Source organism: Myxine glutinosa, chromosome 5, assembly GCF_964187855.1.
Source record: "Myxine glutinosa chromosome 5, kmMyxGlut1.1, whole genome shotgun sequence".
In the NCBI taxonomy this organism is placed as follows: domain Eukaryota; kingdom Metazoa; phylum Chordata; class Myxini; order Myxiniformes; family Myxinidae; genus Myxine; species Myxine glutinosa.
In genome coordinates, this window is record NC_136265.1 from 101,535,064 (window position 1) to 101,550,090 (window position 15,027).

General features: G+C 43.4%; 1 protein-coding gene across 1 annotated transcript; it reads left to right on the plus strand.

The window, feature by feature from the left end:
- Positions 1 to 334: 334 nt before the first annotated feature.
- LOC144892157 (uncharacterized) lies at positions 335 to 10,187 on the plus strand. Its single transcript, XM_078777395.1, has 4 exons — positions 335 to 352; positions 8,149 to 8,337; positions 8,422 to 9,681; positions 9,766 to 10,187. The coding sequence occupies exons 1-4, from the start codon at positions 335 to 337 to the stop codon at positions 10,129 to 10,131; spliced, it is 1,833 nt and encodes a 610-aa protein (XP_078633521.1). The 3' UTR covers positions 10,132 to 10,187.
- The last annotated feature ends 4,840 nt before the right edge of the window (positions 10,188 to 15,027 follow it).

A 15,027-nucleotide genomic window follows, 5' to 3' on the forward strand; every position in this document is an offset into this window, starting at 1 on the left:
TTAATGTGAGAGTAAAATGGAGTAAATAAAAAAAAGGAGCGGGCGAGATATTGACTTCAAATTCCAAATACCTGCGTACTCGGTCCAGTAGCATGCGATGGAGTGTCAACCCACCCATGATTGTAATCCTCGTCAAGAAACTTCTTCGGCAGCACAGCACTGTGTGGAGAATGGTACATGGTCATGGGTGTCCTTTCATGTTCTATCCCATTGGAAATTCGAATCCTCCAGAGCCAAGAAAATCTTTCAACTCAATAAATTCTCATATTGTCACATTGCCTCTTCAAAATGATTCAGTTCTGGAAGATGTCACGTGCTCATTTCCTCCAAGAGAATGACTTACAAAGCTAAGGCAAGCATTCTGTATTTGTCTCATCCAACTGTTATCAATTGTTTGTGCTGTTTTATCAATAGGTGACCATGTAGGAGGGGAACAGGTTTGACAGTTCAGTTTTGAGAGCAGAGAGATATTGTTTCCTGGCTCTCCTGAGGGTAGACACACTTGTTCCGAGCTTTGTGAAAGGAACTGAGATTACCTTCAGTTGGATCAGCCTTCCATGAGGTGAAGGCAAGTTGCTTCATGGCAACTGCCTCACCACAAGCTTCAGTGTACCCTAGACGGGAGGAAGGGTATGGCAACTGAAGACGAGAAGGGATAAATCTGTGCATGAGAGAGAGAGCAGTTTACTTTGGAAGAATTCCCAGGAAGAGTTTATGTCAGAGGCAGTAGAGACGGGAGACCAGTCCAGATGATTGATGGCTGCTTGAAGACCGTGCCAGTCGGCCTGAGTGAAATGTCAGACGCGTCGGTGCTGAGTAGGCTCTCTGAGAATGGCCAGAGAGAAGTCCACTTTAACAAGGAAATGATCAGAAGAACCGATTGGAGCAAAAGAAGAGCAGCAGGCATTTGCAGGGAAGTTAGTCATAACCAAGTCCAGAAGAGAAGATACTCCATTGACTGAGATCCGGGTCGGTAAATTTACAGATTGTGTCAGTCCCACTGAGTCGCAGAAGTCCTTTGCTGAGGAGCCATGGCTGGTTAGAGATGAACCCACACCCAGCCAGCTGGCATGATGACAGTTGAAGTCGCCACATATGAGGAAGAGAGAGTTGGGATGAGTTGATAGAAGTTAGTCCGTGTTGTCAGACAGGGAGACGTAAATGGAGTCATCACTGTTTGGAGAACGGTGCAGAACACATCTGAACAAAAGGTGGGAAAGGAGAGGAAGCCGTAGCCAGATGTACTCCTGGGGGTGGGATGGAGAGAGGGCAGTGCAAGGAGAGTGAGGAGGATAGTTTTTGATAAAGATAGCAACCCCACTACCAGGACGAGGCTCAGGTCTATCATACTGGAGGAGGGAGTAACCAGGAAGAGATATTAAGGAATCAGAGACATCTTCAAGGAGGAAAGTTTCTGTTTAGCAGATTACGTCTGGTTTGTCAGAAGCAACCTTTATGGAGAGATCAATCAGATTTGAGCGAAGGCCCCAATTGTTTGAGGGCCATACCGTTAAGGACGAGGGAGGGGTAGCATCGGGTACAGGACAGTGGAGGGGAGGGGGAGGGGTAGGGTAAGATGAGGGGGGAGACGGGGAGGTAGGGAGAGCTGTTGATAGTGTGTCGGAGATTACAGTAGGGTTCGGAGAAAGGGAAGGATGAGGAGGACAAATGGTTTGATGGTGATGGGAAGAGGCACAGTGAGGTGTTAAATGAGAAGGAGAAAGGGTTAAATGAGAAGAAGGAAACTAGAATTGGAAGGGCGAGTTTCGGCTGGAGATGGAAGGAAGAGGTAGAAAATTAGGACATAAAGGGGGCGGGCGAGACAGCAAGCACACGTGCCCGCGAGGATAGAAGGAATTTTATTCATTTATTTATTGTATTTAAAACGTTAGACAATGGGTAGATGTTTGGGGAAGTGAGGGGGAGAAGTGAAAATCTAAGAAATAAGCAATACAGTGAAGGAAATAACTTAAATTCACAAAACACCGATGCAGGGAGGGAAGCCAAAAGAGACCAGGCATAAAGAGACGCACGCGGTGCGAACAGAAAAGTATTAATTTTACACAAGTTTGCATGAATTGCAAATCAAAACTAACTATAAACACACAGTAACACATGCACAATTAAATAATGAGTGGAAAATTGACGAAGACACGAATGGGAAAATACTTTAAATTAGCTGCCATGCAGAGGTCGAAGTCACTTCCTTATATTACTCGAGGGACCGGAAACGGAAGTCCTCATAAGCAGATTGTGTAATCCGTAAGCAGAGTCTCCAAGATAGGAAGCATCTCCAAGATAGACCCCACAGGTAGAGTCTCCAAAATGAAACAAGTTTTCAATATCTCCAAGGTAAAACTATTTTCCTGATTTTATTGAATTTAGTGAGTCTTCAAGGTAGGCTCCACATTTAGAACCATCGAGGCAGAACTCATGACATGTTTTTCCCAAATTTAGTGAGTCTCCACTTTGGCTGGATTATCAAGGTAAAACTCGGTCTGTGGGTCATGGTTGTTCAAATGGTCTTCAAACAAATCAATAATTTCACCCCAAGTTGTGGTAAAAGCGGTATTTTCATTTTGTATCTCAGATACAATTTCCTGTGAGAGAAAATAACAACGTATTAATTTAATACAAGATTATTAAATGTAAAAAATCAAACTCTGTAAATATTAAAAGAAACTCTTACCTCCATTGATAAGAGGTTTGAATCCAGTTCATCAATTTGAAGGTTTAGTTCCACACAGGGAGTAGGACTCAAAGGAACTCCAAAGTCACCGCACTCAAGCTCAGCACAGTAGTCCATTCTCAATAAAAGTAAAAAATTGTTTAAATTTAGCCTGTGTTTCAACCCTTTATATAAGAATGGTGGGTGTGGTTTCCTTTGGAAATTCCCTGAGAAAATCTCTGGGCAAGGCTTAACCAAGGGCAAGGCTTAACCAAGGGCAAGGCTTAGCTGGAAATTATGTAATAGTGGGTGGGGTTTATAAAAGTGGGCAGGGCTTGGGAGAAAGTGGACATGGCTTAGGGGAAATGTGCGGGGCTTAGAAAAAATGATATGTGACTCAGGAGGTGCTCAAAGAAAATATGGGTGTTTTAGAATCAACAAGGGTTTGGGGGTCTATTGAGGATTTAACCTTTGTTAATGGCGTAGATGGGGAGGATTTGGAGGACAAAATCGAATTGAAAATCTAGCGAGGCAATAATTAACCTTAATTTTCCCCATTGACTTCAATGTTAAATTTTAGTGTGCGTCAGGGCCCCCATTCTCCTACTGCTGATGGCTAATCTCGGGGGGGGGGGGGGCAGAAGAAAACATAACATATTGTTGCGGTTTTGTGTTTTTATGATAAAGGTCAATTTCCCCTCCTGGTTTAGTTACACTACAACACGTAGCCTCGTTTAAGCTCTGTTATTTCGTAGTAAATGTAAGCGTAGACCTTTCCTGTGTTTAGTTTTGCGTTGAGTAGGACAATGAGAGTTAGGTCCTTTACGATGCTTATGATGCCTCGATGCTTTGGGTTTTGGCGCGAAATACCACGAGGCCGGCCTGAACAAGTCGATCAAGGCCGAAGGTAGGCAGAGGAGCCGACGGTAAGCGCGAGCCGCCAATCAGGGCTCGAGGGGAGTGACCTACCACTGCGGCAAAAGGCGGGGTTTGGAACGTTCGAGTCGGGCTAAGGGCGGGACGATATAACACTGTGCCGAGAGCCCCCACCTCAGTTATGAGGGGAGATGCGCTGAGATGAGTTATGAGATGCGCGCAGGGCAAGCCAGACGAGTTATGAGTGGAGTTGAGCTGGAGTCAGATCCCCGAGGAGGCAGACGAGTTGCGCTGTGTGAGTTATGAGAGTCGGTTCGGAGCGCTAAGTTGTGAGGGGAGATGCGCTCGTTAAGTTATGAGAAGGGGTGCGCTGTATTCGGTCCTCCGTTGAGTTACGAGTTACGGGGCAAATGAGTTGTGAGACCTCAGTTATGAGAGGGGATGCACATGAGTTATGAGTGGAGTTGAGCTGGAGTCATATCCCCGAGGAGTGCAGACGACTTGCGCTGTGTCAGTTACGAGAGTGAAAGTGCTCCCCACGCTCCGTGCAGTTGTATTGATCGCGCTGTGAAAGACAGCCGTGCCGGACCACAGACGCGTGCATATTGCCTTCTGCCTGCTTTGCCGAGATACGCGCCGCGAGGATTTTCCTGCCTGCCTGCCTGCCTTCGCCGGGATACGTGCGGTGACCGCCAGAGGGCCACGCCAGATGAGCTGTTCGTTAGTGAAAACACCTCTCCGCCACGTTATTAAAGCACCTCACAGCCACGTTATTTAAAACACCTCACAGTCACGTTATTAAAAACACCTCACAGCCACGTTATTAAAAACACCTCATCACCACGTAATTAAAAACACCTCACCACCACGTAAACACCACGTAATTCAAAACACCTCACAACCACGTTATTAAAACCGCCTCACAGTCACGTTATTAAAAACTCACAGTCACGTTATTAAAAACACCTCAGAGTCACGTTATTAAAAACTCCTCACATCCACGTGATTAAAAACACCTCACAACCACGTTATTAAAAACACCTCACATCCACGTTATTAAAAACTCACAGCCACATTATTAAAAACTCCTCAGTCACATTATTAAAAACTCCTCAGTCACGTTATTAAAAACACCTCAGTCACATTATTAAAAACTCCTCAGTCACGGTATTAAAAACTCCTCACAGTCACGTTATTTAAATACTCCTCACAGTCACGTTATTAAAAACACCTCACAGCCACGTTATTAAAAACACCTCACAGCCACGTTATTAAAAACACCTCACAGCCACGTTATTAAAAACACCTCACAGCCACGTTATTAAAAACGCCTCACAGACATGTTGTTAAAAACACCTCACAGCCACGTTATTAAAAACGCCTCACAGACATGTTGTTAAAAACACCTCACAGCCACGTTATTAAAACCACCTCACAGCCACGTTATTAAAACCACCTCACAGCCACGTTATTAAAACCACCTCACAGCCACGTTATTAAAAACACCTCACAGACGTGTTGTTAAAAACACCTCACAGCCACGTTATTAAAACCACCTCATCACCACGTAATTAAGAACGCCTCACAGTCACGTTATTAAAAACGCCTCACAGTCAGGTAATTAAAAACACCTCATCACCACGTGATTAAAAACATCTCACCACCACGTAAACACCACGTAATTCAAAACACCTCACCACCTTGTGATTCAAAACGCCTCACCACCACGTAATTCAAAACATCTCACCACCACGTAATTCAAAACACCTCACCCCCACGTAATTCAAAATACCTCACCACCACGTAATTCAAAACACCTCACCACCACGTAATTCAAAACACCTCACCACCACGTAATTCAAAACACCTCACAGCCACGTTATAAAAAACACCTCACAGCCACGTTATTAAAAACACCTCACAGCCACGTTATTAAAAACACCTCACAGCCACGTTATTAAAAACGCCTCACAGACACGTTGTTAAAAACACCTCACAGCCACGTTATTAAAACCACCTCATCACCACGTAACTAAAAACACCTCAGTCACGTTATTAAAAACACCTCACAGCCACGTTATTAAAAACACCTCATCACCACGTAATTAAAAACACCTCACAGCCACGTTATTAAAAACACCTCACAGCCACGTTATTAAAAACACCTCATCACCACGTAATTAAAAACACCTCACCACCACGTAAACACCACGTAATTCAAAACACCTCACAGCCACGTTATTATAAACGCCTCACAGTCACGTTATTAAAAACTCCTCACAGTCACGTTATTAAAAACACCTCACAGTCACGTTATTAAAAACACCTCAGTCATGTTATTAAAAACACCTCACAGTCACGTTATTAAAAACTCCTCACAGTCACGTTATTAAAAACACCTCACAGTCACGTTATTAAAAACACCTCACAGTCACGTTATTATAAACGCCTCACAGTCACGTTATTAAAAACTCCTCACAGTCACGTTATTAAAAACACCTCACAGTCACGTTATTAAAAACACCTCAGCCACGTTATTAAAAACACCTCACAGTCACGTTATTAAAAACTCCTCACAGTCACGTTATTAAAAACACCTCACAGTCACGTTATTAAAAACACCTCAGTCATGTTATTAAAAACACCTCACAGCCACGTTATTAAAACACCTCACAGCCACGTTATTAAAAACGCCTCACAGACACGTTGTTAAAAACACCTCATAGCCACGTTATTAAAACAACCTCATCACCACGTAATTAAAAACACCTCACCACCACGTAATTAAAAACACCTCATCACCACGTAATTCAAAACACCTCACCACCACGTAAACACCACGTAATTCAAAACACCTCACAGCCACGTTATTAAAAACGCCTCACAGTCACGTTATTAAAAACTCCTCACAGTCACGTTATTAAAAACACCTCACAGTCACGTTATTAAAAACCCCTCACATCCACGTTATTAAAAACTCACAGCCACATTATTAAAAACTCCTCACAGTCACGTTATTAAAAACTCAGTCACGTTATTAAAAACTCCTCAGTCACATTATTAAAAACACCTCAGTCACGTTATTAAAAACTCCTCAGTCACGGTATTAAAAACACCTCACAGCCACGTTATTAAAAACGCCTCACAGTCAGGTTATTAAAAACACCTCATCACCACGTAATTAAAAACACCTCACCACCACGTAAACACCACGTAATTCAAAACAACTCGCACAACGTAATTCAAAACACCTCACCACCACGTAAACACCACGTCATTCAAAACACCTCACCACCACATAAACACCATGTAATTCAAAACACCTCACCACCAGGTAAACACCACGTAATTCAAAACACCTCATCTCATAATTAAAAAGACCTCACCACTATGTAATTAAAAACACCTCACCACCACGTATACACCACATAATTCAAAACACCTCACCATCACGTAAACTCAAGTTTGATGGAGTAGTACAGTGACAACACAGCCACTGCCCAGGTATGTATTTATGGAAATACATATGGATGACTGATTGTATGTTTGTAATATATGTTGGATTTGATACATATGAATATTATATGATTTGTAATATACGTGATAATACATTTTTATAAACTATATAAGTTAAAGAATTTGTTCTTTTCCAAAATACATATATTTTAAACCTTTTTTCACAATTTTTTTAACACCCTTAGGACATACACATGGGAGAGAAGGTGCATACAAGAAGTTTGGTACGATTTCACAGAAGTTTGAGGGAGGGGTTCAGTGATAACATCACACAGACACTGCACAGACTCTTTGTCCTGCACGGCGGCATCGCCGGGCGCCCCGCCGCGAGCTGGAGGATATGGTTTTTTTAAATTTGGAATGGGGGTGGTGTACCTTGAATGTATCTGAACTTGTTTTATGTTACATTCCAGTAGAATGTGGGGGAGGGGGGCATAGAAGGGGATAATTCCCCCTCATCAAAAAAGTGGTGGTGAGGCGATATGTCCCGTGCCCTACCCATCGACTCCCATGCGCGTCCGACTTAGGTACGTTTGTCAGAATGTCAGAATGATGCTATAAGTATTGAACAGCATCTGATATATTTTTACAGGTCATGTGATGTTATATTTACAGGTGAATACACTGAATCTACAAGGGAGACTGCATCTACTTTTATGAACGACGCAGACACATGCCCGCAGGACTCACCAAATGAATCCAACAAGAGGACTTTTTACAAAGAAGAAAAACCAAATGAAGAAATGTTTGCAGAGAATAATTTTCACAAGGCTCACAAAGGAAAGAAAGGTGAACATGCATGCAAATGCACAAATTGTGGAAAATCCTTCAGTCAGTCATCTTCCCTTAAAGTACACCTCAGAATTCACAATGGTGAACGTCCATACAAATGTTCAATTTGCGGAAAATCTTTTACTCAATCATCCACTCTTAAAACACACATGAGAATTCACAAAGGTGAACGCCCATACAAATGCACAAATTGTGGAAAATCCTTCGTTCTTTCATCCTACCTTAAAATACACATGAGTATTCACAATGGTGAACGCCCTTTCAAATGTTCAATTTGTGGAACTTCTTTTATTCAGTCGTCCTCCCTTAAAGTACACTTGAGAATTCACAATGGTGAACGCCCGTACATATGCACAATTTGTGAAAAATCATTTAATCAATCATCAGCCCTTAAAACACACACGGGAAATCACAAGGGTGAACGTGCATACAAATGCTCAATTTGTGGAAAATCTTTTAGTCACTCATCCAACCTTAAAAAACACATGGCAGTTCACACTGGAGAACGCCCTTTCAAATGCACAAGTTGTGAAAAATCTTTCAATCGATCATCCATTCTTCAAACGCACATGAGAATTCACAGTGGTGAACGTCCATACAAATGCACAAATTGTGGAAAATCTTTTAATCAGTCATCCACCCTTAAAACACACATGGGAAATCACAGTGGTGAACGTCCATACAAATGCACGAATTGTGGAAAATCTTTTAATCAGTCATCCACCCTTAAAACACACATGGGAAATCACAAGGGTGAACGTCCATACAAATGCACAAATTGTGGAAAATCTTTTAATCAGTCATCCACCCTTAAAACACACATGGGAAATCACAAGGGTGAACGTCCATACAAATGCACAAATTGTGGAAAATCTTTTAATCAGTCATCAGCCCTTAAAACACACATGGGAAATCACAAGGGTGAACGTGCATACAAATGCACAAATTGTGGAAAATCTTTTAATCAGTCATCAGCCCTTAAAACACACATGAGTATTCACAATGGAGAACGTCCATACAAATGCACAATTTGTGGAAAATCTTTTAATCAATCATCAGCCCTTAAAACACACATGGGAAATCACAAGGGTGAACGTGCATACAAATGCTCAATTTGTGGAAAATCTTTTAGTCACTCATCCAACCTTAAAAAACACATGGCAGTTCACACTGGAGAACGCCCTTTCAAATGCACAAGTTGTGAAAAATCTTTCAATCGATCATCCATTCTTCAAACGCACATGAGAATTCACAGTGGTGAACGTCCATACAAATGCACAAATTGTGGAAAATCTTTTAATCAGTCATCCACCCTTAAAACACACATGGGAAATCACAAGGGTGAACGTGCATACAAATGCACAAATTGTGGAAAATCTTTTAATCAATCATCAGCCCTTAAAACACACATGAGTATTCACAATGGAGAACGTCCATACAAATGCACAATTTGTGGAAAATCTTTTAATCAATCATCAGCCCTTAAAACACACATGGGAAATCACAAGGGTGAACGTGCATACAAATGCTCAATTTGTGGAAAATCTTTTAGTCACTCATCCAACCTTAAAACACACATGAGTATTCACAATGGAGAACGCCCTTTCAAATGCACAAGTTGTGAAAAATCTTTCAATCGATCATCCATTCTTCAAACACACATGAGAATTCACAGTGGTGAACGTCCATACAAATGCACAAATTGTGGAAAATCTTTTAATCAGTCATCCACCCTTAAAACACACATGGGAAATCACAAGGGTGAACGTCCATACAAATGCTCAATTTGTGGAAAATCTTTTAATCGACCATCCTTCCTTAAAAGACACATTATAATTCACAATGGTGAACGCCCAAATGAATGCACAATCTGTGGAAAATCTTTCATTCATCCATGTACCCTTAAAATACACATGAGAATTCACAATGGTGAACGCCCGTACAAATGCTCAATTTGTGGAAAATCTTTTACTCAGAGATCCACCCTCAAAACACACATGAGTATTCACAATGGAGAACGCCCATACAAATGCACAATTTGTGGAAAATCTTTTAATCAGTCATCCACCCTCAAAACACACATGAGTATTCACAATGGAGAACGCCCATACAAATGCACAATTTGTGGAAAATCTTTTAATCAGTCATCCACCCTTAAAACCCACATGAGTATTCACAATGGAGAACGCCCATACAAATGCACAATTTGTGGAAAATCTTTTAGTCACTCATCCAACCTTAAAAAGCACATGAAAATGCACAATGGAAAACGCCCATAGAAATGTACATTGTATGAAAGGCTTTTTATTCGGTCCTCCAATTTGAAAACATACAAGAATTTACAGCGGGGAGAAAGAATACTACGAATAAAAATTCTCACACAAATGTAAAATATGTGGAAAAATAAATAAATCATGGTGTCATGAAAATGATGAACGAGGTATTTTTTCACAATTTTTGCATTTGTGTGGATATTCCTTTTTTTTTTTTTTTTTTTTTTACACAAACCATTCCTTGTATAACAACATCGTCTCACACATGAATCAATTGCTTGTCCCCGCTTTTCATTGCGCGTCATGGGGTAACAACATCGTCGCTAACATGAGGCCGTACAAACGCACTATTTGGAGAAAATCTTTCATTTTGTCATTTCACCTGAAAACGCAAGTGAAAATTCACAATGGAGAACAAGGAGATTGCAAACAGACAATGCCCATACAAATGTAAAAAAAATGTGGAAAATCCTTCATCAAATAATGCGAGCTCATGCCGAAGGAGAGAATGTCCACACTGATGCACAATTTAAGGAAAATCTTTCACTCAATCATCCCACCGCAAAACACACTTGGAAGTAATAATTTGTGGAAAATCCTTCATGCAATCGACACACCTTGAAACATGGGAGAATTCATAATGGTGAATCCCGATACAAATGTGCAGTTTGTGACCAATATTTCTGGTCCTTCAGACAATCTCAAAACGTCCATGACAAATCATCCTGGCTTTTGATCACACTGACCAGAGAGGCTTTAGGATGTGCAGCCATGTGGGAATTTACTTTACGAGTTGAAGGACCCGTCTACGACAGGGAGTAAAAACACTTTTGTACTGTTCTTCTCAATAAGCTCATATAACCATGTTCTGCGATCGTTTACTTAGTTTAAAAGGAAATTATTTTGTGTTCACATGTCTCACGAATTTCCAACAATTCCAATTACATTACAATTTCTTTACAGCGTAAGTGCCCCCAAAAAGGTCATGCACTCTTTTTAATGTATGAAAAATGCAATTGCTGGAATTTCGGCTACATATGTACACATACGTAAATACATACTTACAAACATACATCCCACACTCCATAGATGATGATGATTCGCACAACTCTGCTGAGTGCAATCAGTGTCCCCTATCCAGAAGCCAGAATCCTGTGGGTAAAGCCACATAATTGGTGCTGCAACTAAATATTTTCCAATAATGGTGAACCCTCTTTTGTGGAGGGCACACTTTAGAACTCAGACTTTCCAAGAAGTGAAAAAGTGACGCAGATGCCGTCAATTGAAAAATATTTTCAACAAGATATTGAATTTTCATGAAAATGCCTGTTTGAATAAAGTGACTCCTTGCAACCGTGGCCACACTGATTTATTTAATGTGAGAGTAAAATGGAGAAAATAAAAAAAAGGAGCGGGCGAGATATTGACTTCAAATTCCAAATACCTGCGTACTCGGTCCAGTAGCATGCGATGGAGTGTCAACCCACCCATGATTGTAATCCTCGTCAAGAAACTTCTTCGGCAGCACAGCACTGTGTGGAGAATGGTACATGGTCATGGGTGTCCTTTCATGTTCTATCCCATTGGAAATTCGAATCCTCCAGGGCCAATAAAATCTTTCAACTCAATAAATTCTCATATTGTCACATTGCCTCTTCAAAATGATTCTGTTCTGGAAGATGTCACGTGCTCATTTCCTCCAAGAGAATGACTTACAAAGCTAAGGCAAGCATTCTGTATTTGTCTCATCCAACTGTTATCAATTGTTTGTGCTGTAGCGGTTACCGCTGGATGCACACAATCGCCTTGCACCGGCCAGAACACGGCCAGACGCGCCTCTCCCGGGCATGCCCGGACTCACTGTTCCCGGGCACGCCCGAACCTCCCGGGCACGCCCGGTCTCGTCTTTCCAGGGCTCGCCCAGAGCGTCCGGGCATGCCCGCTATCGCCTTTCCAGGGCTCGCCCAGAGCGTCCGGGCATGCCCGCTATCGCCTTTTCAGGGCTCGCCCAGAGCGTCCGGGCATGCCCGGTCTCGTCTTTCCAGGGCTCGCCCAGAGCGTCCGGGCATGCCCGCTATCGCCTTTTCAGGGCTCGCCCAGAGCGTCCGGGCATGCCCGCTATCGCCTTTCCAGGGCTCGCCCAGAGCGTCCGGGCATGCCCGCTATCGCCTTCCCAGGGCTCGCCCAGAGCGCCCGGGCACGCCCAGCTTCGACTTGCCAGGCCGCAGCCAAACACGCCCGGGCAGGTCCAGACTCGCCTTTCCAAGGCTCGCCCTTGACACCCGGGCATGCCCGGTATAGCTTTTGCCGGGCAAACTTCCCGACATAAATGTGTATATATATTGCTGCCCGAAAAACGGGCTTGTCAGAATACCTGAGCTGTTTTGTTTCAATAAAGCAACTCGGACGAATTCCGTCTTTGGTCGCGTCAATTCTTTCGACTCGCGTTGGAGCGCAGTTCCTTCAGTGCTGTTTTATCAATTGGTGACCATGTCTTGTATTTTGTTATTGTACACCGCTCCTTTCCTATGCCATCTCCAGGCACTGCGTGACGTCATTGCCGGGCACTGGAGGGGGCCTGGCGATGACGTGCGCTGAAAGGGAGTACTCAGTTTTCACTCTGGTTTTTTTTTTGTACACAAGATAATTTTGAATAAAGCTCGTGTAAGAGCTAACATTAATCACAAAAAAAACCGGACACACAAAACATACAACAAAGGGAGCATAAAGCGTTGAAAAACATACAATAAAGGGAGCGGGAGACAAGATGGGGTGAGAGGGGGAAGCACACATGTACAACATTTGAGAGCAGGGACATCGGGAGATCTGTGGGATGGAGAGGGCTTGGGGGAGGAGGCATTGGAAGGGGGGTGGGGGGTTGGAGAGGTAAAAAAAACACATGGACACAGCTAGGACTTCCAGGAAAGAAGTCGGTATTTCAGAAAAGTGGATCTGGGGTAAATTAACGGGGGTAGAAAAGATCAAGGTTTTGGATGGGGGAAGATAAGAGATGGTGGTGAAAAGCTGTTTTAACGACCTGGAGGGAGGAGTGGCATTGGAGAGAGTGAGGGAGTTTGTTCCAGAGGCGGGAGAAAAGAGGAATGAAGGACTGAAGGTGAGCAGAGAGTCTGGATTTTGGCAGTTTAACCATAAGAGGGTTGCTGGCAGATCTTGTGTGACCTGTAGGAGTATTTGGGGGACAGGGCACAGACAGAGCTGGGGGAGCAAGGCCGGATAGGAGTCGGTAGAAGACAAAGACCACCAACCTGCCTGCGGTGAGTGAGTGAAAAGCCCTCGGAGTTAGCTTCATCATGGGAGATTCCAATGATTCTGAAATCTTTGGTTTCAACAGCGTGAAGCTGAGCCATGTGTGAGGCAGGAGCACCGGCCCAGAGGGGAGAACAGTATTCCATTGAGCTGCGGATGAAAGCCTTGTAAGTGGTGAGGAGCTCAGGTGTGCCAAGGAAGGACTTCACACGACGGAGGATGCCCAGTCGGCGACTGGCTTTGGAGGCCAGCTTGGAAATGTGGTTTTCCCAGGAAAGATCATGGCAGACAGTGAGACCCAAAAGCTTGAGTGACAGAACTTCTTGAAAAGGGATGGTTGAGAAAGTAGATTGGAGGGTTGTCCAGTCGGTCTTTTCGGAGAGACATAGTGAGAGTGTGAGATTTGTCAGAATTGAAAGACAAGTTCCACCTGTTTGACCAGTCTGTGATTTTGTCCAGGTCTGCAGAGAGTGAGGAGGCTGCAGACTGCCGACCTGAGGGATGGGGTATGGAGCGGCAGAGAGTGGAGTCATCAGCAAAGAGATAGAGAGGCAGAGAGTCGAAGAGATCATTAATGAAGACCAAAAAAAGCACAGGGCCCAGAACACTGCCTTGGGGAACTCAAGCCTGAACAGGAAGGGGAGATGAGAGAAAACCATTCAGGGCCACACGTTGACTACGACCAGAGAGGAAGTCCGCAAGCCATGCATGGAGATTTCCATGGATACCATAAGAGTAGAGTATGGTGAGCAGAGCGGGGTGCCAGACCGTATCGAAGGCACGTGATATGTCAAGGGAGACAGCTCTAATTTCCTGTTTGGCATTAAGGACCTCCATCCATTGGTGAGACAGCAGAAACAACATGTCCAGAGTAGAATGACCTTGTCTGAATCCAAATTGATGATCCATGATCAAGCCATTGGAGAAGAGGAAGTATTTGATGTCAGAAGCACTGATTGATTCCATGACTTTGCTGATTATTGGGAGCAGGCTGATTGGTCTGCAGTTGCAAGGATCTGTTTTTGTACCTTTTTTGTGTAAACAGGTAATGTTGGCTGATTTCCAAGCAGATGGCAGATGACCTTGAGCAAAAGAGAGGGTGAAGAGAACAGGAGAGGGTGAGATAGAGTGGCAGAGCAGGATTTTAGGACCTGAGGGCTGATGCTGTCTGGTCCAGTTGCAGAATCAGAGTCGAGGATTGACAGAGACTTCTCCACCTTGTCAGGAGAGAAGGACACAGAGTCCAGCAGTAGCTTGGTATGACTGGGTACGGTGGGTGCATAGAGAGATGGGTTTGGGACACAATACTTTGAGGCAAACACAGAGTTGAGGCATTCAGCTTTTTCACGTGCGAAGTCAGCTGTGTAGCCGTTTGAGGTAAGGGAGGAGATGGAAGGGGAACAAACACCAGAAACAGATTTGACCAGATGCCACCAGGATTTGGAGGAGGGAAACAGGTTTGAGAGTTCAGTTTTGAGAGCAGAGAGATATAGTTTCCTGGCTCTCCTGAGGGTAGACACACACTTGTTCTGAGCTTTGCGAAAGGAACTGAGATTACCTTCAGTTGGATTCGCCTTCCATGAGGTAAGGCAAGTTGCTTCATGGCAACTGCCTCACCACAAGCTTCAGTGTACC

Bases quoted from the DNA above. Each gene is read 5' to 3' on its own strand.
- LOC144892157 (XM_078777395.1), top strand. The intron at 8,338-8,421 runs ATGGCAGTTCAC...CTTCAAACGCAC, and splicing joins CATCCAACCTTAAAAAACAC to ATGAGAATTCACAGTGGTGA. The intron at 9,682-9,765 runs ATTATAATTCAC...CTTAAAATACAC, and splicing joins CATCCTTCCTTAAAAGACAC to ATGAGAATTCACAATGGTGA.